We start from the raw sequence: 21969 nt of genomic DNA on the forward strand, positions 1-21969 counted from the left end.
GCCCTGATCTTTGGACTGGGTAAGAGTGGTCTGCTTAATTCAGACACTCTGTTCATCACCACCCCCTTTTCTGAATCATTTTGTCCACCATAAGCGTGGAAGGGTATACTCAGATGTGAGTCCCTTGCTCATTGCACCATCAGGATTCAAGCAAGCCGGGCCGAAGACGGCTGAAATGCCAGAAACCGGTCCCCGGAAGCTTGTTTCCTTCCCAGTATAAGAATTGGCTTGGTAGTTTGGTCTGCCCTGTTCCCATGATGCACTGGGCCAGGGTCAGACTAATTTGCATGTAGCCAGGTTCTGAGCTGGGATGGTGCAGTGAGCTAAAAAACGGTGATGGATCAAGCCCTGATCTTTGGACTGGGTAAGAGTGGTCTGCTTAATTCAGACACTCTGTTCATCACCACCCCCTTTTCTGAATCATTTTGTCCACCATAAGCGTGGAAGGGTATACTCAGATGTGAGTCCCTTGCTCATTGCACCATCAGGATTCAAGCAAGCCAGGCCGAAGACGGCTGAAATGCCAGAAACCGGTCCCCGGAAGCTTGTTTCCTTCCCAGTATAAGAATTGGCTTGGTAGTTTGGTCTGCCCGGTTCCCATGATGCACTGGGCCAGGGTCAGACTAATTTGCATGTAGCCAGGTTCTGACCCCACCGAACTCAAAAACTACCGCCCTATCTCGCTCCTTCCATTCCCGGCCAAAGTCATCGAGAAAGCGGTCAACAACCAGCTCGCCGCCTTCCTCGAAACCAACAAATCCCTCGACTCCTCACAATCCGGCTTCCGAGCCAAACACAGCACTGAAACCGCCCTCATCGCAGCAACAGACGACATTTGAACTCTACTGGACAATGGAGACACAGTCGCCATCATCCTCCTCGACCTCTCCGCTGCCTTCGACACAGTCTGTCATAGCACCCTTCTACAGCGCCTCAAAAACGTCGGAATCCAAGGAAAAGCACTGGAATGGATCCCCTCGTTCCTCACTGGAAGAACCCAGAGAGTCCGCCTTCCACCATTCAAATCAGAGGCCTCTGAAGTCATCTGCGGCGTACCACAAGGATCTTCACTCAGCCCCACCCTCTTCAACGTATACATAAGCCCCCTCGCGACCATCGCACGCCAACACAACCTCAACATCATCTCCTACGCCGATGACACTCAACTGATCCTATCTCTCACCAGAGACCCTAACACCGCCAAAACCAACCTGCATGAAGGAATGAAAGAAGTAGCCGAATGGATGAAGCACAGCCGTCTGAAACTGAACTCAGACAAAACAGAAGTCCTCATCCTAGGCACCTCCCCCTCCGCCTGGGATGACTCTTGGTGGCCGGAGGCCCTTGGAAAAGCACCCATCCCGACGGACCACGCACGGAACCTGGGAGTCATCCTAGATTCCTCACTCTCGATGAACAGACAAGTCAACGCCGTTTCTTCATCTTGCTTCAACATTCTTCGCATGCTCAAAAAAACATTTTGTTGGATCCCCACCGAAACTAGAAAAACAGTCACCCACGCACTGGTCACGAGCCGCCTGGACTACGGAAACACCCTATACGCCGGTACCACCGCAAAACTCCAGAAAAAACTCCAACGCATCCAGAACGCTTCAGCCAGGCTCATATTAGACATCCCGCGTAAAGAACACATCTCTGGGCACCTGAAAAACCTCCACTGGCTCCCCATCAATAAGAGGATTACTTTCCGTCTCCTAACCCACGCACACAAAGCACTTTACGAAATTGGACCTGAATGCCTCAACACACGACTGTCCTTCTACACCCCCTCCCGCCAGCTACGATCCTCAAACCAAGCCCTTGCCACTGTACCTCACATCAACAAAACCACCATGGGAGGGAGATCCTTCTCCTACCTGGCAGCTAAAACCTGGAATTCACTTCCCACTCACCTTCGCCTTACTCAGAACCACCTAGCATTCAGAAAGCAACTTAAAACGTGGATATTCGAGAAGTAATTCCTCACCCTTCTTCAAGCGCCTTGAGACCCTCTGGGTATGTAGCGCGCTATATAAATCTCTTGACTTGACTTGACTTGACTTGACTTGAGCTGGGATGGTGCAGTGAGCTAAAAAACGGTGATGGATCAAGCCCTGATCTTTGGACTGGGTAAGAGTGGTCTGCTTAATTCAGACACTTTGTTCATCACCACCCCCTTTTCTGAATCATTTTGTCCTCCATAAGCGTGGAAGGGTATACTCAGATGTGAGTCCCTTGCTCATTGCACCATCAGGATTCAAGCAAGCCGGGCCGAAGACGGCTGAAATGCCAGAAACCGGTCCCTGGAAGCTTGTTTCCTTCCCAGTATAAGAATTGGCTTGGTAGTTTGGTCTGCCCTTTTCCCATGATGCACTGGGCCAGGGTCAGACTAATTTGCATGTAGCCAGGTTCTGAGCTGGGATGGTGCAGTGAGCTAAAAAACGGTGATGGTTCAAGCCCTGATCTTTGGACTGGGTAAGAGTGGTCTGCTTAATTCAGACACACTGTTCATCACCACCCCCTTTTCTGAATCATTTTGTCCACCATAAGCGTGGAAGGGTATACTCAGATGTGAGTCCCTTGCTCATTGCACCATCAGGATTCAAGCAAGCCGGGCCGAAGACGGCTGAAATGCCAGAAACCGGTCCCCGGAAGCTTGTTTCCTTCCCAGTATAAGAATTGGCTTGGTAGTTTGGTCTGCCCTGTTCCCATGATGCACTGGGCCAGGGTCAGACTAATTTGCATGCAGCCAGGTTCTGAGCTGGGATGGTGCAGTGAGCTAAAAAACGGTGATGGATCAAGCCCTGATCTTTGGACTGGGTAAGAGTGGTCTGCTTAATTCAGACACTCTGTTCATCACCACCCCCTTTTCTGAATCAATGTGACAAGAAGGCAGCAATATAAAATTTAAAGCCTTCACTGTAACAAATGTCAACACTTTTCTTCTTAGTGAAGATTAAACGAATATCAGAAGAAAAAGTGTAGGTCGACGTTTCGGTCTCTACTTTTTCATTGACGAGACCCTCTTCAGGACTGACAAGTATTATAATTGTTGTCCCCTTAATCTGGCCAAGAGACACGTATTCAGTGTGTCTTGTGTGCTGGTAAGGTGTTATACCAAAGTCGATGGAACATGGAGCAAGATAGTGACGCTTGCGGCGGAACAATTCCAGTTATACTGTAAATCTTGCTGTTGCCGAGCGTTACGTTTCAATATTGAACCAGAGTAATAACTCCGTTTCCGAGCGTGTTTACTTGCTCATCTCAGACAGCGCAATTTGTGCTTGCAATCTCCAATATCCTTCCGCTTTCGTGAACTTGGGCAGCATTCAAATTTGCATTTATGATTCACATACTGTGTGATAATTGTTTTTTCTTGTGATTTTGATTCACTGTATGAAGATACTGTGCAGTGGAACTAGCTACTGAAAGCAACTAATGAGCAAGGAAACCATTTGTTTGGACTCGAAATTTAATTAAAATAATAACCTAATTAAATATTCGAATAAATCCCTTGAAGGCACACCTACCTTATCGTATTAAAGAGGTCAAACACTCAATCCAGCTACATTGTTGCCATTGACTTTCACCCGGGGCCCTTTTACCCCACACAACCACACTACCGCTGAGTTCTGCATCTTTGACCCCAGATGCCGTAACGACGGCTGCATCCGGATAGACCCCCTTTCCACAGTAGAACCATTCACCTGCTCCCACTTTCACTTAACCGGCTACAGCATGCACGCAAGCCCATTCCGCACCAGAACAAAAACACAAGCTCGCATGGCCCTCCTCAACACACACTCACAGTGCAAACACACCACTAAGCTCTGAGACCTCATCACCACCCTTGCACCGGACGTTCTCTTCATCACAGAGACCTGGCTCAACCCCAAACCAACGCCTGACATCGCCACTGTGGTACCCAAAGGATATAAGATCCCCTCTGCAACCAGCAGCGGCGGGGAAAGGTAAAGGGAGGAAAGAAGGGATAAAGAAAAAAGGGAGTATAAGCAGAAATAAGGCACAAAAGAGCAGAGATGCAGAAAAGAGCAGAAAGGTGAAAGACAGAAAGGGTAGAAAAACGAGTGAAAACGAGTGAAGGAGCAGAGGGAGAGAAAGGGGAAATGGGCAGAAATTAGGCACAAAAGAGCAGAGGTGCAGAAATGGGAAAGATAGAAAGGGGAGAAAAACGAGTGAAGGAGCAGAGCGAGAGAAAGGGAAAATGGGCAGAAATAAGGCGCAAAAGAGCAGAGGTGCAGAAAGGTGAAAGATAGAAAGGGGAGAAAAACGAGTGAAGTAGCAGAAAGAAAGAAAGGAGACAGAGGTCCACTGGACCACCAGGGATGAGGCGCAGGGAAACCTGCGGGTGGAGGAGGGCCTCGATCACCAACACTCAAGAGTGCAGGGGCACCTCACTTAATGGTGGAGCTGCGAGGGTGGGAGAGCAATTTCACTGGCAATGAGTCAGTGGTCTTGCTCGCCTGTCCCCGCAGTGGCCGCCATTAAGTAGGGGTCGGGGAGGGCTGGACAGCTGGGGAGCGGGGAGGAGGGCTGGAATGGGCCGGTCGCGCTGGGGGGGAGGGGCCGCGGGGGCAGCAGCGGCGGGGAAAGGGAGGAAAGAAGGGATAAAGAAAAAAGGGAAAATAAGCAGAAATAAGGCACAAAAGAGCAGAGATGCAGAAAGGTGAAAGATAGAAAGGGTAGAAAAACGAGTGAAAGAGCAGAGGGAGAGAAAGGGAAAATGGGCAGAAATAAGGCACAAAAGAGCAGAGGTGCAGAAAGGTAAAAGATAGAAAGGGAAGAAAAACGAGTGAAAACGAGTGAAGGAGCAGAGGGAGAGAAAGAGAAAATGGGCAGAAATAAGGCGCAAAAGAGCAGAGGTGCAGAAAGGTGAAAGATAGAAAGGGGAGAAAAACGAGTGAAGTAGCAGAAAGAAAGAAAGGAGACAGAGGTCCACTGGACCACCAGGGATGAGGCGCAGGGAAACCTGCGGGTGGAGGAGGGCCTCGATCACTAACACTCAAGAGTGCAGGGGCAGGGGCACCTCACTTAATGGTGGAGCTGCGAGGGTGGGAGAGCAATTTCACTGACAATGAGTCAGTGGTCTTGCTCTGGTGACCACTGACAGGACCTCCTTCAAGACAGCCCTCAACCTCTACCACCGACAGCTGCAGGAATCGAAGAAAAAAGCCCTAGCCTCATGCAGCGAATCAAGATCCAAACATAGCAAAGAACTATTCAACATGTTCAAGGAATTCTACAATCCCTCAGCTGCAACAAACATCACTCCCTCACAGGAACTCTGCAACAATCTTGCTAAACGCACAAGTTACTACTTGTGTAACGATATATCTGTAAGAGACATTAGTTAGTGATAGATTCCTTACCTTAGAATATCCCCAGGCGTCAGACTGGATCCGGAAATTTTTGCGTAGCAATACCCCTGCGCGCTGTTAGGCGTCGTCTGCGGCTCCGCGTCCGTCGTCGGCGTCGTGAGCGCCGGGATGACGTCATCGGAGTATATAGACGGCGCCCATGCGCGCTGACGTCAGTTCTGATAACACAGCTTTTCCGCGCCAGATACGCAGAGCCATGATAGAACTAACACTGGTGCCATGAAACTAGGGCCCTGAAAGGGGATGACCTTAACCCTAAATATCGGTTCGCAGAACGGGGAGGATGGGAGGGCGGTAAGGAATCTATCACTAACTAATGTCTCTTACAGATATATCGTTACACAAGTAGTAACTTGTGCATCTGAAAGAGACACGTTAGTGATAGATTCCTTACCTTAGAATAGATACCCCAGCAATACCAACCCCGCGGTGGTGGGTCTGCGAACCAATATCACACCAGAAAGTCCTGGAGGACGGAACGGCCAAAGAAGCCATCCCTCCGGACTTGACTGTCCAGGCAGTAGTGTCTTGCGAACGTGTGCAGCGAGGCCCACGTGGCTGCCTGACAGATGTCCTGCAGGGGGACACCGCGGCCCAGGGCAGTTGTCGTTGCCGTGGCCCGAGTGGAGTGAGCCCGCAATCCAGCCGGGGGCTCCTTCCTCGCCATGGAGTAGCATGCTTGGATGCACAAGATGATCCACCTGGAGATGGTCCTCTTGTGTACAGCCTTTCCCTTCTTCGCGCCCACGTAACCAACGAAGAGTTGGTCATCCACCCGGAATTGGCGAGTGCGGTCCAAGTAGTAGGAGAGCGCACGTTTTGGATCCAGACGGTGGAGCCTCTCCTCCTCTTTCGAGGGATGCGGAGGCGGAAAGAAGGTGGGCAAGGTGATGGACTGCCCGATGTGGAAGGCCGTGACAACCTTGGGCAGAAAGGAAGGTCGTGTACGCAACACCACCTTATCAGGGTGAACAGACAGGAAAGGCGGAGAAGAAGAAAGAGCCTGGAGCTCACTCACTCTCCTGGCAGAGGTGATGGCAACCAGGAAGGCCGTCTTCAGCGTAAGGAGGCGAAGAGGACAGTTATGAAGTGGCTCAAAGGGAGCACACATCAGATAGGTGAGAACAAGGTTCAAGTCCCACTGGGGCATCACGAAGGGAACAGGAGGGAACATGTGTGTGATGCCCTTCAGAAATCTACTCACTATAGGGGACTTGTACAAAGAAGGCTGATCAGGTAGCCTCAAGAAGGCTGAAAGAGCAGAGAGATACCCTTTAAGAGTGCCCAGAGCAGAGCCCTGCTGGGCAAGGGAAAGAAGAAAGAGCAGCACTTCCGAAAGGGGTGCAGAGAGGGGATCCACAGCCTTTGCTGCGCACCATGCCACAAATCTATTCCACCGGCAGGCGTATACCGACTTAGTGGAGGGACGCCTGGCTGCCAGAATGATGTCACAGACTTCGGGAGGCAAGTCAAATGGCCTCAACTGCCGCCGCTCAATCTCCAAGCTTGTAGGTGGAGACTGGACAGGTTCGGGTGCAGGACCGTCCCCTGCTGCTGCGACAGAAGGTCCTCCCGAAGAGGCAGACGAATCGGGGGATCGACTGACATGCTGAGTAGCTCGGGATACCAGTATCTTCGAGCCCAGTCCGGAGCCACAAGGATAACCTGGGCCCGGTCGCGCTTGATCTTCTTCAGCACTCTGGGCAGAAGTGGTATAGGCGGAAAGGCGTACAACAGGCCGCAGCTCCACTCGCGACGAAAAGCGTCTCCGAGCGAGTGCCGCCTTGGAAACTCCAACGCGCAGAACTGCTGACATTGCGCGTTCTCTTCTGTGGCGAATAGATCTAACCAAGGCTCTCCCCACTGTCGAAAGAGACCTTGCGCCACGTCCGAGTTCAGACGCCATTCGTGATCCATCATGCACCGGCGGCTGAGTTCGTCCGCCCTGGCATTCAGAGAACCTGCCAGGTGTTGAACCACCAGAGTCACGCCCTGATGTTCCAGCCACTGCCAGAGGCGCAGAGCCTCCTGGCAAAGGGTCCACGACCCCACACCGCCCTGTTTGTTGCAGTACCACATGGCGGTGGTGTTGTCGGTGAACACTTGCACCACGCTCCCCCTGACAGAGGGGAGGAATGCCTTCAGTGCAAGACGAATCGCCCGCAGCTCCAGAAGGTTGATGTGGAGCCGGGACTCCGCCGGAGACCAGAGGCCTCTGATCTCCGCCTCTCCCATGTGGCCTCCCCAGCCCTGGAGGGACGCGTCCGTCACAACTACGTGCTCCGGCTGGGGTAGAGAGAGGGGTCTGCCACTGACCCAGTCGCGGTCCGTGAGCCACCACTGCAGTTGTCTCGCAGTGCCCTCCGAGATCAGGACATGATCGGACAGGTTGCCCTGATGCTGGGCCCACTGAAACTTCAGGTCCCACTGCAGAGCCCGCATCCGCCACCTGGCGTGACGCACCAGAAGGATGCAGGAGGCCATCAGTCCCAGAAGCCGCAGCGTCAACCTGACCGAGACCCGGGATAACGGCCCGAAGACAGGAATCAGAGCCTGAATATCCCGAACCCGCTGCTCGGGTGGGTAAACCCGAAACTGCGCCGAGTCGAGAACCGCTCCGATGAAAAGGAGCTTCTGAGAGGGACACAGGTGTGACTTCGGCACATTGATGGAGAACCCCAGCAAGTGCAGGAGGTCGGCCGTAGTCTGGAGGTGGCTGACGACTGTCTGGGGCGAGCCCGCCTTCAACAACCAGTCGTCGAGGTAGGGGAAGACTGACACCCCTTGCCTGCGCAGATGGGCTGCGACCACCGCCATCACCTTCGTGAACACCCGTGGGGCGCTGGTAAGGCCGAAGGGGAGCACGGTAAACTGAAAGTGCTCGTGGCCTACCGTGAACCGCAGGTAACGCCGGTGGGCCGGCAGGACGGGGATGTGGAAATAGGCGTCCTGCAAGTCCAACGCTACCATCCAGTCTCCTGGGTCCAGGGCAGCCAGGACCTGAGCCAAAGTGAGCATCTTGAACTTCTCCGTACGGAGGAAGCCGTTCACGTTCCGCAGATCCAAGATAGGGCGTAGGCCCCCTTTGCCCTTCTTGGGTACCAGAAAGTAGTGGGAGTAACAGCCACGTCCTACTTCTGGCCCAGGAACGCGCTCGATGGCCCTCTTGGCCAAGAGGGCCGAAACTTCCTCTTGCAGAAGTCGCAAGTGATCCCCCGACACACGGTGGCATTGAGGTGGCATGGATGGAGGGGAAGACTCGAAGGGGAGGGAGAAACCCCTTCGGACAATTTGCAGCACCCACCTGTCCGAAGTGACTGTATGCCAGTGGGAGAGGTGATGGCGAACCCTGCCTCCCACAGGCGTCACATGGGCCTGAAAACTCGGACTAGGAAGGTTTTGAGGCGGGGGCTGCTGAGGGAGGTGTGGACTGGCCTCGCCGCTGGCCCCGACCACCGCCACGGCGGTTCCCACGGCCGCCACCGCGTTGCTGAACATGCTGCGGCGCGTGGCTGACGGTCCGTGGTGGGGCGCCCCTTCCGTGGCCACGAAAGGAGCGAAAGGCACCCGATTGCTGGCGTGGGGCCGCAAGGCCCAAGGACTTGGCCGTGGCCCTGGAGTCCTTAAAACGTTCCAGCGCATGGTCTGCCTTGTCGCCGAAGAGGCGACGGCCATCAAACGGCATGTCCAGGAGAGTGGCCTGGACATCGGCCGAGAAATTGGCGGACCTCAACCAGGCGTGGCGTCGAACCGCCACCGTCGTTGCCATCGCCCTGCCCAGTGAGTCCGTGGTATCCAGCCCACACCGGATGGAAAATCGTGCCGCATCTCGGCCGTCCGCAAGGGTTTGGCTGAGTTTAGCCCTGACCTCCTCAGAGCATTGTGGCAGCACCTCCGCAACCGTGTCCCACAGAGTGTGGGTGTAGCGGCCCAAGAGACAGTTGGTGTTGACTGACCGGAGCCCTAGGCTCACAGACGAGAAGACCTTCTTCCCGAACTGCTCATATCTCTTGGATTCCCGATCGGGCGGGGCCGTCGGGAATGCGGTCTGGGAAGTGGAGGCCTGGATGACCAGGCTCTCGGGGGTGGGGTGGGTGGACAAAAAGCAAGGGTCGCCCGGTGCCGGGCGGTAGCGTCTGGCCACGTTCCTATCCACAGGGGGACCTGTGGCGGGCTTGGACCAAGTGCCCAGCAGAACGTCACACAAGGCCTCATTGAACGGCAGAAGGGGCTCCGCGGAGCCGGACTGCTGTTTGAGCACCTCAGTGAGGAGATTAGTCCTCACGGCCGCGACGGGGAGCTCAAGGTTTAGGGCCTTAGCTGCCTTCGTCAACACTACGCTGTAAGCAGAACCCGCCTCCGAAGCCACAGTCGGGGGCGATGTAAATCCAGTGTCTGGCGAGGTGTCAATACCACTGGCCTCCCCAAGCTCATATGTCCAGTCCTGATGTGACTGGCAATCACGTGCCAGAGGGTCCTCGGACCCCTCCCATTGCTCCTCGTCACCCAGCTCCTGGAGACCAGGATGAACAGCCAGGGCCTCCTCGTGGAGATAGAATTCTCCGACGGCCGACGGAATCGGCGCCCAGCGGCGCCCCTCCGACGCCTGAGGCGGACCGTAGGAAGCATTGGGGTCGGCAACCACTACGGCTGCCGGGGACGACACCTGAAGGGACGGCGCCGGTGAGGTCGTAAGGTCGACCGGCGAGGTCCCGGATCCGGAGCCGGATCCAGCGAGGTCGCGCGGCGCCGGGACCGAAGTCGCCAGCGGCGCCGGGCCCGAAGCACCCGACGTCGTCGGGGCCGAAGCGCCCGACCCGGAAGGACCTCCAGACGGAGCCGATCGGCCCGAAGGCGCCACGGGAACCGACTGAGGAGGGAGGGCCCTCATGGCCATGAGGTACCTCTCGACCTCCTCCTGCGACGCGCCGTGCCCAGGGACCCGAAGGTGTGGGGCAGGCGGCGACGCTTGCGACTCCCGCGGAGCCGCGTGGGCGGTGTCGCCCGAACCCCCGGCCGCATCGAGCGAGCGTCGGGGCGGGTCGGAGGACCGATGGTGGCGCTCCGACCTCTCATGCCTCTTACCTGAGGACTTGGATCCAGACGATCGGTGACCACTCCCGGAGCGTCGATGACTCCGACCTCGCGACCTGTCCCTCGACCTCCCGTGGGACCGGGACCGGGACCTGGAGCGGCGCGGGGCCGACTGCCTCAGCTCGAGACGCTTGCGGGACCGCTCCCGCCTAGCCTTCGACGTCAGGGCCCGGCAGTCGTCACAGGTTCGATCGTCGTGGTCGAGGCCTAAGCACTTCAGGCACCGGCGATGGGGGTCCGTGACCGACATGAGTCGGCCGCACTTCGAGCAAGGCTTGAACCCGGGCATCCCTGGCACCGATAGTCGAGAATCGACGAAATAGAGGATCAAAAAGATCAAAAAGTTTTCAGTCAAAAAGTGACTGGGGGTAGAGCTTCTTCCGGATCTGCGCTAGCTGGCGCGGAAAAAAGAAGAACTGACGTCAGCGCGCATGGGCGCCGTCTATATACTCCGATGACGTCATCCCGGCGCTCACGACGCCGACGACGGACGCGGAGCCGCAGACGACGCCTAACAGCGCGCAGGGGTATTGCTACGCAAAAATTTCCGGATCCAGTCTGACGCCTGGGGATATTCTAAGGTAAGGAATCTATCACTAACGTGTCTCTTTCAGATGTCTTCCACAACAAGATCGCCAAAATCTACAGAAACTTCAAACCCCAGCCATAGGCCACTGATTTCAACAACCAACACAACTTCCCCACTACCACTGCATGCAACCATCTGACTAAATGGAACCACCTTGCCCCCCAGGACACCACATCCATCATGTACTTGGTTCACTCAGGGATCCCACAAACCCATGTTCACATCACATCTTCAACCTAGGTGGAGCCAGGATCAGCCACAAACTCACCACCCTACTCAACACCTCGATAACCATGGCAACCTTCCCAAAGGACAGGAAGCACGCAAAGGTCAACACCCGACTAAAATAAATCAGCCGACCCCAGAAAACTCAGCAACTAACGACGCATCTCCCTGCTCCCATTTCCAGCCAAAGTATTAAAAAAAAGCCATCAACCTACAACTCACCACAAATCTGTAATGGAACCATCTACTTGACACCTCCCAATATGGATTCTGCAGCAACTACAGCACTAAAACAGCCCTTATTGCTGCCACTGATGACATCCGAGCCCTCCTAGACATCGATGAAATAGCGGCACTGATCCTCCTAGACTTCTCTGCAGCATTCATACAGTCTCCCACCACGAGTTAATCACCAGGCTGCCCAACATCGGTACCCATGGAGCCACTCTCAGATGGTTCGCCTCCTTCCTCCCCAGTAGAACAAAGTCTGCCTACAACCATTCACCTCCGACCCCAAATAAATCATTTGTGGAGTACCTCAAGGATCATCGCTTAGCCCCACCCTCTTCGGCATGGACATGATACTACTGGCCAACATCGTCAGAACCCATGGGCTAAAGATCATATTGTATGCTGACGACACACAACTCATCCGCTCCCTCTCCAAAGACACCACCAACACTAAAACAAACTTACACAACTGAATGACCAATTTCGCCAATAGGATGAGGGACACATGCCTGAAGTTCAACATGAACAAGACAGAGGTATTGATCTTCAGCAACAAAAGTTTCCCATTGGAAAACCTCCTGGTGGCCCACAGAACTCGGACAACACTAACCCTGACCAACCTTCTAGGCATCATTATGGACAACAACTTAACCATGACATCCCAGTACAACTCCGTCTCCTCCTCCTTTATTCTACGCATGCTTTGCAAGATCTTCAAATGGTTAACCCAGAGCTCAAGACGCACAATGACTCAAGCCCTCATCTCAAGCCGATTAGACTCTGGCAATGCTCTTTAAGCACATCCCATCTCCTCCGAAGGCTACAGACTATACAGAACGCCGCTACCAGACTAGTCATCAACCTCCTACGGCGAACCCACATCATCCCCTCCCTCAGAGAACTACACTGGCTCCCAGTAGAGAAGAGATGCCAGTTCAAACTACTAACTCATGCATAGAAGCCCTATATAACTGCAGACCTGCCTACATGACCCACCGCCTGAATTTTCACTAGGCCACCAGACACCTCTACTTTGCTTTCCTCTTGCTGGCCTACTTCCCTTGCATCTGACAAAGTGGGAGAAGAGGACGCTCCTTCTCCTAACTAGCAGTGAAGACATGGAACAAACTACTCCTACATCTCCGGAACACGTCATCTATTTTAGAGTTCCGAAATTGGTTGAAGATCTGGCTCTTCGGCTGAACCACTGGATCCTGCCAGCACCTGGATACCGTCATGTGTGCCATACAAATCGAGTGATTGAGTGCCTGAAATTGAAATTGATGGGGAAGAGGTTGAGCACAATTGTCTTGATGTTACGGATCTATGTACTAAGCCGAGACCTGATATTAAATATTAACCCCTTGATTACCCTATATATTTAATCTTTGCAGACTGCTCATGTTTAAGAGACAATAAGGGGAATTTGATAGCAGCTTGCGCTGTTTGTACAATTGAGGAAGTGCTAGAAGCCTATTGGCTTCAAGGTGTTACCTCTGCATGAGTAGTGGAATTGACAGCCCCAACACGAGCCTGCAATCTTTCAGCCCAATTGCGAATGATTGTATTACAGCTAGCCAGTATGGGTTTGGTGTGGCCCATAACTTCGGACAGTTGTGGTTACAAAGAGTATTCATGACTTCATTTGGAACACTGATCTGGAAAGGGGATGATGTAATGAGATTGTTGGAAGCATTACAATTACCACCAGAAATTGCAGTAATTAAATGTGCAGACCACAGATGTGGCAATGACTATGTCACTGTTGAAAACAGATATGCTGATAAACTTGTTCGGTATTGTAGGATTGTGGTATGCTTACTTAACGGAGAATATACAAATGAATCTGATGAGGACACCACCTTTTCAGTGTTTTTGTCAGTAGTTGATACAGGAGAATAAGATAAAAGGTTGCAGGAAGAAGTTTCAGAGGCAGAACAACAAGGATGGGTGAGATCAGGATGTGTTAAAAATGCTAATGACATTTGGGTTTCAGCAGATGGAAGACCAGTATTACCAGATGGCCTGTTATTTTAGATGACAAGACACTTTCATGCCCCTGCCCACATTGGGAGAGATGTAATGCTGAGATTATGCAGGCAGAATTGGTTTAATCCCAGATTTCACGTTTGAGCTGAAGGGCTCTGCAATATGTGTGTGACATGTCAGCAAATACATTTAGGGAGGAAAACTCCTGTAACACTGAGACATATAGGAAGATCAGTAGGACTATTTAACATGATGTAGTTGAAGTTTATCAAAATGCCTGTTTGTAACAGGTTGAGATATGTCCTGGTTATAGTGTGCATTTTCTCCGACCGAAGGATAGAAGCTTACTCAACACAGAGAAATTACAGTTCCACTGTAGCCAAACTGCAGTTTTTCTAGAGTCAGACCAAGGGACTGACTTTAACAACAAGTGTAGGAGAGTAGGGTCTGCACTCCTATGGTCACCCCCGATTTTTGCTTTTTGCTTCACTGGTTTACGACTTTCCCTGGCTGTGGGCCTGCTAATCAGACCCACAGCCTAGCTGTTCTCTCTCTAAATTGACAAGCATGTACCTTAGGTGCATTTACCAATTGGTACTGGGCCACCTTATCAGTCCCTGTACAGTGTACCATAGGTACCCAGGGCATAGGTGTACCGAGGGCCTACCAGGGGCTGAAGCATGTATTATGCCACCCCTGGCTGGCCATTCAAATCTGACACAACTGGCTGCACGACAGCTGGGGTAAGGTGGTGTAATCACCCTTTGCTTTAGATATAGTATCCCTATATCTAACCCTAAAATGAACACACATATTCCTATCAGTCACTCCTATGGCAGGCCTTATCAATCCTGAAGGCAGAGTGCTTGGAATTATGTGAGATGGTGCTCTGGCATGAGCTGAGCCCATTTGCAGCTTGCGGAACCAAGTCCTAATAGCTGTTCCATGATAACGCTATACCATATACTCTTAAGTGCATTATGAACCTCGCGGTCAAATGCTAACTTTGGCATAGCATTATCAAAACATGTCGAGTAAGGTGTCATACGAACTGGAATACTAACCCTTCGCCAATTCTGGCGACGGGGTTAGCATTCCACCCTTCTAGAGGGACGCGACATGTATGTAACTGTGAACCCCGGTTAAAGTTAACTCGAGCCTCAGCATCACAAAATGGATGCTGCCACCAGACACAAGTCTGACCTCCTGCTGCTGGGAGTCCTTCCAGCGAGGGCGGCTTGGACAAAGGTGTCCTGCCTTGGGAGGTGCTAGCACCACCCCTGACAGGATGTTGTGTATTAGGTAGGACAGGGCTCAAAGGAATGAGACATGCCTGGGGCACACAAGGTGTCCCTGTGCATACACCGGTCAGAACCAGTTCCTGGGGCACTCCAGCCCCAGAGCTGGCGCAAGACCGGACAAAGGACCTCTCTGACCTCTACCCACATCCACAGCACAGCTGGGACCCGTGGGTGCAACGAGCAACGTGGAGACGGCCATCTTCAGAAACCTGCACAGCGCTTCCAGCACGACCGCCGAGGGATCCTCGAGTGAGTGCTTTGGGGTTTGAGAAGCCCCACACCGACGCAGCTCCTGCACCAAAGACCAGCCTCTCAGCATCCACGAGATCTGCGTGGGGCCCTTTTGCCTGGTTGCTGCTTGTCCTGTTTGGTCACTTGCCGGCTGGCTTCTGACCTCTGAGGCGACGATCCGAAGAATCCAACACTGCTGGTCTGGTCCCCCAGACTGGCCCTTGCTTCCTTGTAGAGGAGAAGCACCCCGGACCCTCCTGGTCCGCACCAGATGCCATCTTTGTTCCACCGCGTGGCTTGCATTAGCCAAGGCCTGTTGTCCAGATCGACGATCCAACACCGCCAACAGCAGCAGACTACGTGGGACAGCTCGTGCCTCCAGCCTGGTCGTGAAGAGCAGCTCCTGGTCCGCGCAGCTACAGAGAGAAGCGACCCTTCCTTCACCTGACTGCGGTGACAGCATCTGGTTCCCTCCTGGTACCAGCACCGTCACTGGCTAGTGACCGAGACTCTGTCCCCTTCCCTTTCAGGACTCCTTCTAAGTTCCATCCTTGGAACCACCGGACTACTCCATCTGGCTGCCTACCAGCAACTCCTTGTTTCAGGCATCACCGGGATCAATGCAGCAAACCCGACGCAACTTAAGCCCTATGCACCCGCAGCCTGTGGGTTAGGTAACTAAAGCTTCTAGGTGCTGAAGTCTGTGTACACTATCCTAGTGTTCAGGTTCACTGTTGTTTTCCCTCCATCCAGCCGGGTTCGTCCGGAATCCGTAACTTTCTAAACTATAAGATCCATAGATGTTGGTACGCATCCCGCGTGAGAGTTTCCACTCTGCACGTGAGTCCCGTGGGCCTCCTGCTCCTTACTTACCTAGTTTGTAGCGTAGTCCCAGCGGTCCTCCAGCCTCTAGATCTCCTTACAGTATTTTCTTTCCTCACATTCCATTGTATTGAGTATATGGTTTGTCGTGCCCCTAAGGCGCACTTGTAAATATTGTGCGAACTCGTATTTCCTTTTTAGTATTGTCATGTGCTTAGCCCTCTGACCTCATAAAGAGTTCAGAGGTGTATGTTAGTTAATAAATATCTGTTTATTTTCATAACCTGTGTGGTGTCCTTTCACTTGGTATTCAAGGGGTTATATGTGGTAAAACAGCTGGCTTCACATGCCATTCAGAGTTTAGCCTAAAGACTGCTTTTGTCCACGCTACTAGGATAGCTGGTCTATAAGGTTGACTTACAACCAATCACCATAAGGGTTGTTTGGACTGATACAAGGTGATCACTAGAACTAGTGAACATCATATATCTGGCCAACTTCTCACAACAAGGTCCTAAGAATGCAGTGTGTGGCACTTCAAGTGGAACAGAGATTATATTGTAGCTATCGTCCAGATGTTTTCGGTATAGTTGAACACCTAAATGAGACGCTGAACTCCCGTTTAGCCAAATCTGTGCATTCCACTTCATGGACATGGCCAGATCCTGAGCCAAAAGTATTGATGAGTCTCCAAAGCACTCCTGACATAAGGAGTGGATCATTGAGACACTCATGGGACTTGCTGTGCGACTGCCTGCTGTGCCTAATATCACAGATGACATGATCCTTGACTATTGCAAAGAATTGGCTGATGTGGTGTGTTCTGTTTCTCACCAGGTTGGAGCTGTCACTGCCACTCCATGCCAAGAGCAGTGTCACAACCATACCCTGATGACTGGGTCCTGATAAAAAAGCATGCTTGAAAATCATGCCTGGAACCAAGGTGGAAAGGCCGTGTTCATGTGATTTTGATCACTAACACTGCTATGAAATGTGCTGGGATACCTAATTGGATGAATGCCTCACACTCAGAGTGAAGTGTCCACTTGATGAAGTAGTGACTTTTGAACCAAGTCCGAGACCTTCTGTGTCCATAAATCCTGATGGACTGGGGGGGGGGCGGGGGGGGGGGGGAGGAGGGGAGTACTGAAGAATTCCTCACCGGTCTAAGTTCCTGAAGTCTCGCAAAGTGGTGTGGAAGTAGCCCCTGAAGGTGAAGACCTGACTGCTGAAGTAAGGGAGTTGTTAAATTGCCATCAGAAACACTGGCCGAGTTTGATGAGGGAACAAGTGTGAGGAAAGAAAAACTACAATGGAGATCGGAATGACAAAATAGTAGAAGACAATTGAGATCTAGTGTGTCAGTTGAACATATACCACAAACCTTTGTCGAAGAAACATAATCCAGTGTCATAAGCGAGTGAGAAGAAGATCAACAAACACCAAGATCCAAGAGAGCATGAGGTACCTTGTCATAGGTATTCTGCACCTGAGTGAACTTACTATACAGAGAACATGCCTAATGCAATAGGTCAAGATACCAATGAACTGAAATCAGAGTAATTGAACCTCCGTGATTTACCACACTAACACAGTATTTGATTTAAATTCCTGAAACATTACAACAAAATAAGACATCACAATCAATATTTAGCTAATCCAAAGTACAGAGATCTGATTCCACAAATTAGGAATTGTGTTTAACTGTCAATGAGCTTGAAAATTATTCATTAACAAAAACAAATAGAAAATAATTAATTAGAATTCCCTGGGGCCAAGGTTGCAGTACAAAAGTAGGGATAACAGTACTCTTTAGAAGACGGCATGGGACTAGGGATGCCTCAAGAGGATTATTGTATATAAACTGAATGCAATCACTGCAAGGTAACCACTGAATGTTTTGCTCATTTTGTTCAAGTAAAAAGTCAATGTATGCTATTGAATCTAATATATACACTAAAAGTCGGACTGCAGATAAACCTGTTTCCTTACAGAGGCTAGATGTAGAATAGTCATGGCTGTTACACTAATAGTTGTTGAGTTAGTACTTATAGTGGTTTTAGTTGGTATGAGTATAACCCCAGGAGCATAAACAGTTAGATCTGCACCTGCACTAACATTACCTGCACATACAATAGATGAGAAGAAATGAAAAGCTTCATTTATAGAGGTGTCAAAGGAAGATTTCACAACAAATGTTTATTCCAGACTAGTTCAGGAATACATCCAAGCTTTAGACACCAAAGACTGATTCGTTTGTGCACATTCACTTTGTTTGGCTGCCGAAGATGTAACCTAGCAGCATATTTAATTTTCATATGCTGTTACATGTAGTATAATGCTTATTTTGTTTTATAGACAGGAACAATTTCAATATTGCTGTCCCAATTATGGCCTGATTCTTTCTAAACTGTCTCTCCAGAAAAAAAATAACCCTCATCTACAAGCAAAGGATATGAAAGTAGCCTGGTATTTCTTTAGATCTCCTACAAAGACAGATACTGTTAAGGCATATGAAGTAAATTTGACATGTTTAATAGACCATAAGAAAATTAATTAATTTTAGCATTAGAAGTAAGGAGATCTCATGTTTCATAAAGTGAATCGAGAGGAAAATGTGTTAAGGAATGTTTGGAAGAAAGAGGAAGATGAATACAAGAATACAATGATATACCCAAAACTAAAATTAGATTAACGACAAAAGGAAAATTGTGTATTTACAAAAGGAGAAATCAGATTAGAAAAAGACATACTGGGATAAGTAGCTGTGAAAACACATATGAAGTTCTTGGAGGGTCTGTTCAAATATTAACAGGAGAAGAAGAGGTTATTCCTGTATACTGTGTATACTATGCTTGTGGGCAAGATGCATATTTTCAGTTGCCTGCTGATTGGGAAGAGGTTTGTTGTTCAGCTTTATTGTTTCAATAGATGTTTTAACAATGGCTCCATCTCATCGACATACTTGCAGTACCACTGATGGAACACAATTATTGGGACTATCATTCTTCCTGTAGGAGTAGTTTTGGCGAGAAAATTCTAAAACTTTCTACACACATCCATGTGGGTTATGGATTTCACAAGTGAGTACAGTTTTGTGTGTCTATGGGGCACGTGGGTTATAGGTGACCTAATCCATACTGGGATCCATTTTATATTGGTCACATTCAATGAAGGTTTTGAAGAGAGCCCAGACAGCAGATGTGAATTGCAGCACTCTCCCAAGAATATTCCATTCTATTTGCTGGCAAACCACACTGTGGTTGTGTTATTAATAAGAATCTAAACGTAATGACTGTTTATGGAATACAACAACAACTTGAGGGCCTGGCATATCACTCGAAGCTTGGGAAGATTGATGTGAGATTTCTCCTCTGATATACAAGGCACTGGGATGACTGCTACAACAAAGGTAAGAGATTTCGATTACCATCATGATTACTGCTGGTGGAGGGCAGAAGGATTTCCTGCATACAATGTGGTTGATCTACATCCATCACAGAAGGTCTTGAGCGGTTCTTTGGATATCAATGTTTTCCATCAGGACTTCCCAGTGCTGAACCAACTAAAGCGTAGGCATCACTGGACTGCACACGAGCCATCCAGTGAGGGGAACCAGCAAGATGCATGAGGCAAGTGAGTCTAAAAGTCACAGGACAGTCAGAGCCGGAAGAAGAGTTCCCTCCAGAAACATCAGGACCCTAGCCTGAATGTCCTGAACTCTGTAGGGAAGCCCTTGGAAGAGAATATCCAACAATACTCAGATGAAGAGGAGACGTTGAAAGGTCTGTAGATGTGAATTTGAGAGGTTGATGAAAAACCCCAGCTCAATGAGGTGGAAGATCCTGATCTGCAGGTGATCTGATGTGGGTCCATTGCTCATTTTGTCATTGGATTCGCGCTAGCTTGGCTGATGAGGGGTGAAATCCCAAACCCGTTCCCAGGGTGCTTGCTTCCAGTCCAGGGAGGACATGGCTTGGCATTTCAGGCTGGACTGTTCCCATGAGGCACAGGGTCGAGACTGATTGCCATATGGGTGGGTCCGAACTGGGGAGGAGAAGTGAGCTAGAGAACGATGATGGATTAAACCCAGATCTGTGACTGGTGGTGAGTGTCTGAAAAGTTTAAGTGCTCTGTCCATCACCTTCTTGTGTTTGCTTAATACATCCTGAATATCTCCTTGCAGTGGAAGGTATCCAGAAAACAAAAGCCCATAACAAGACTGAGGACACCATCTTTTTTGAGAACAATAAATTAGTGGAAGTAGTAGCATCAGATCCACCTCAGGTGAGGTGTCCAACCCACTGACATTCTGAAGTCAAATAGTCGCTGCTATGCATGCTCAATGGGAGAAGAAAATGGTATCCCTCACTGCTGTCACCATCTTCATAAATGATAATGAGCATCTGAATCACAGCCAAAAAGCCCCTCATGCCTGCCATATTAGTTATCATTAGAACCTATGTCAAACATGCTTGTAGTGCTCAACAGATGGCACTGTAGTGCTGCAAAAGTGGTGCTAAACTCCAAGATTCTGAAGTAGAAAAGAGAATTTAAGTTGACCATAGGCCATGGATTGATCCTTTAAAATCATCCCAATACATCGTTCCAGTAGAGGTATGTTAATAATGTCTCTTGTGGAGCTTGTGATGGAACAGTTCTTACACAGTAGTTTCTCAAATTTGGAACACCAGTCTACACCACTGTAAAGCTTTAGTGAGATCCACAGGAATTGATTAGTTTACTCCACTTGAGTTAACACACCCATAATCTCACCCAAGTTATTAGAGAAATACAGGCTGCAAATCACAGCAAAGCAAAACTGTTGAGTAGGAGAAATAGGACTGCTTTTTATTTACTGTCCGGCTAAAATAAATAAATTATGTTGATGATACAATCTACAGCGTACTATGTTAAAAAAATGTCCCCCCTCTTTTGTCTATGACTACCTGCTGTAAGTGGATTCTTACCAATGTGATGACTCGTTTGAGTTTACTCAAAATTCCACACTGGTAGATGTCCGCTTGCAGCTTAGAGATGCTTCGCCCCTAACTCTGAAGTTGAAGTCTTTGAAGTAATAAAGTAAGTGTAAACGTGCCATTGTGATTAAGGTGATAGGATAGACATTATTTATTATGGATTTATCGCGATTTTTGTATTGAAATTAACAATAAACAGATGAATGGCAGACAACAAAGGAAGGTTTAAGTATTACCATATGGGTGGAGTGCTATATTCAAAGTTATTTTATTGCAACCAATGAAATGTGACAACATCAGTTAGCAAACAGGTCCGAATAGTTCTGGCTTTTACATTTAGTATTATTGTTCGGTAAGGCTCTCCATAACCAAGCCAAATACTTAGGAAGTAAATCAGACAAATGACTTATTACAGTAACCTCTCCAACTCCAATATTTTATTTGGCTTTCCCAATATGGTGGTGCTTGCACATGAAATAGAATATCATGGAACGTGAGATTACAGTGATTGTAACCACAAGCAGTCACTGAGAGCAAACATAATTAGCTTTGCCCAAATGTTACCAAATATTACAACATTTAACACAGAGTATACATTTATACTAGCATTACACTACTGTATGAGCAGCATATTCTGAGAATGCTAAATGTAACCAATCTACAAAAATGGTCTATGGGAAATACATATTCTACAGTACCTTTACCTAACATGAGGTTATTAAAGTGAAATGCTCTTTATTATTAAAGAAAAGTACATGCAAATCTATACATGTCAGACAACTGCAAACGCCAGAGTAGTGCTTCATTATGGACAGAATGTAAACTACAACTACTGAAAAAGAATGTTGTTACCTTCCTTCATTGACCAGCTCTATGAAAGCAAGCCCTGCATTCTTCTGAATGGAATTCTGCCATTCCTGTAAGGAGAGGAGTATGCACGATTAAAACAGAATTCACTGTATTAATAATGCATGAACAAAACACAAGCAAGAGACATTAACTTCCTTGTGAAACATCACAAACAATTTCAATTTCAAGTATATTATTTACATTTGCTATTAGCTATCTATTGTTTTAAAGGCAGTACAGTTACGTTAATTTTATTTATC

The 21969-nt window shown here is 49.5% G+C and overlaps 1 protein-coding gene across 1 annotated transcript in view; it reads right to left on the reverse strand.

Annotated features, from left to right (window-relative positions):
- The window catches only part of LRBA (LPS responsive beige-like anchor protein), a 2444222-nt gene that overhangs the window by 1497622 nt on the left and 924631 nt on the right, over positions 1-21969 (reverse strand). Inside the window, exon 35 of the mRNA XM_086962285.1 lies at positions 21713-21777. Coding sequence (XP_086818411.1) covers positions 21713-21777 — 65 coding nt within the window. The remainder of the gene's footprint in view (positions 1-21712; positions 21778-21969) is intronic.

Source organism: Lissotriton vulgaris, chromosome 3_1, assembly GCF_964263255.1.
Source record: "Lissotriton vulgaris chromosome 3_1, aLisVul1.2, whole genome shotgun sequence".
In the NCBI taxonomy this organism is placed as follows: Eukaryota; Metazoa; Chordata; class Amphibia; order Caudata; family Salamandridae; genus Lissotriton; species Lissotriton vulgaris.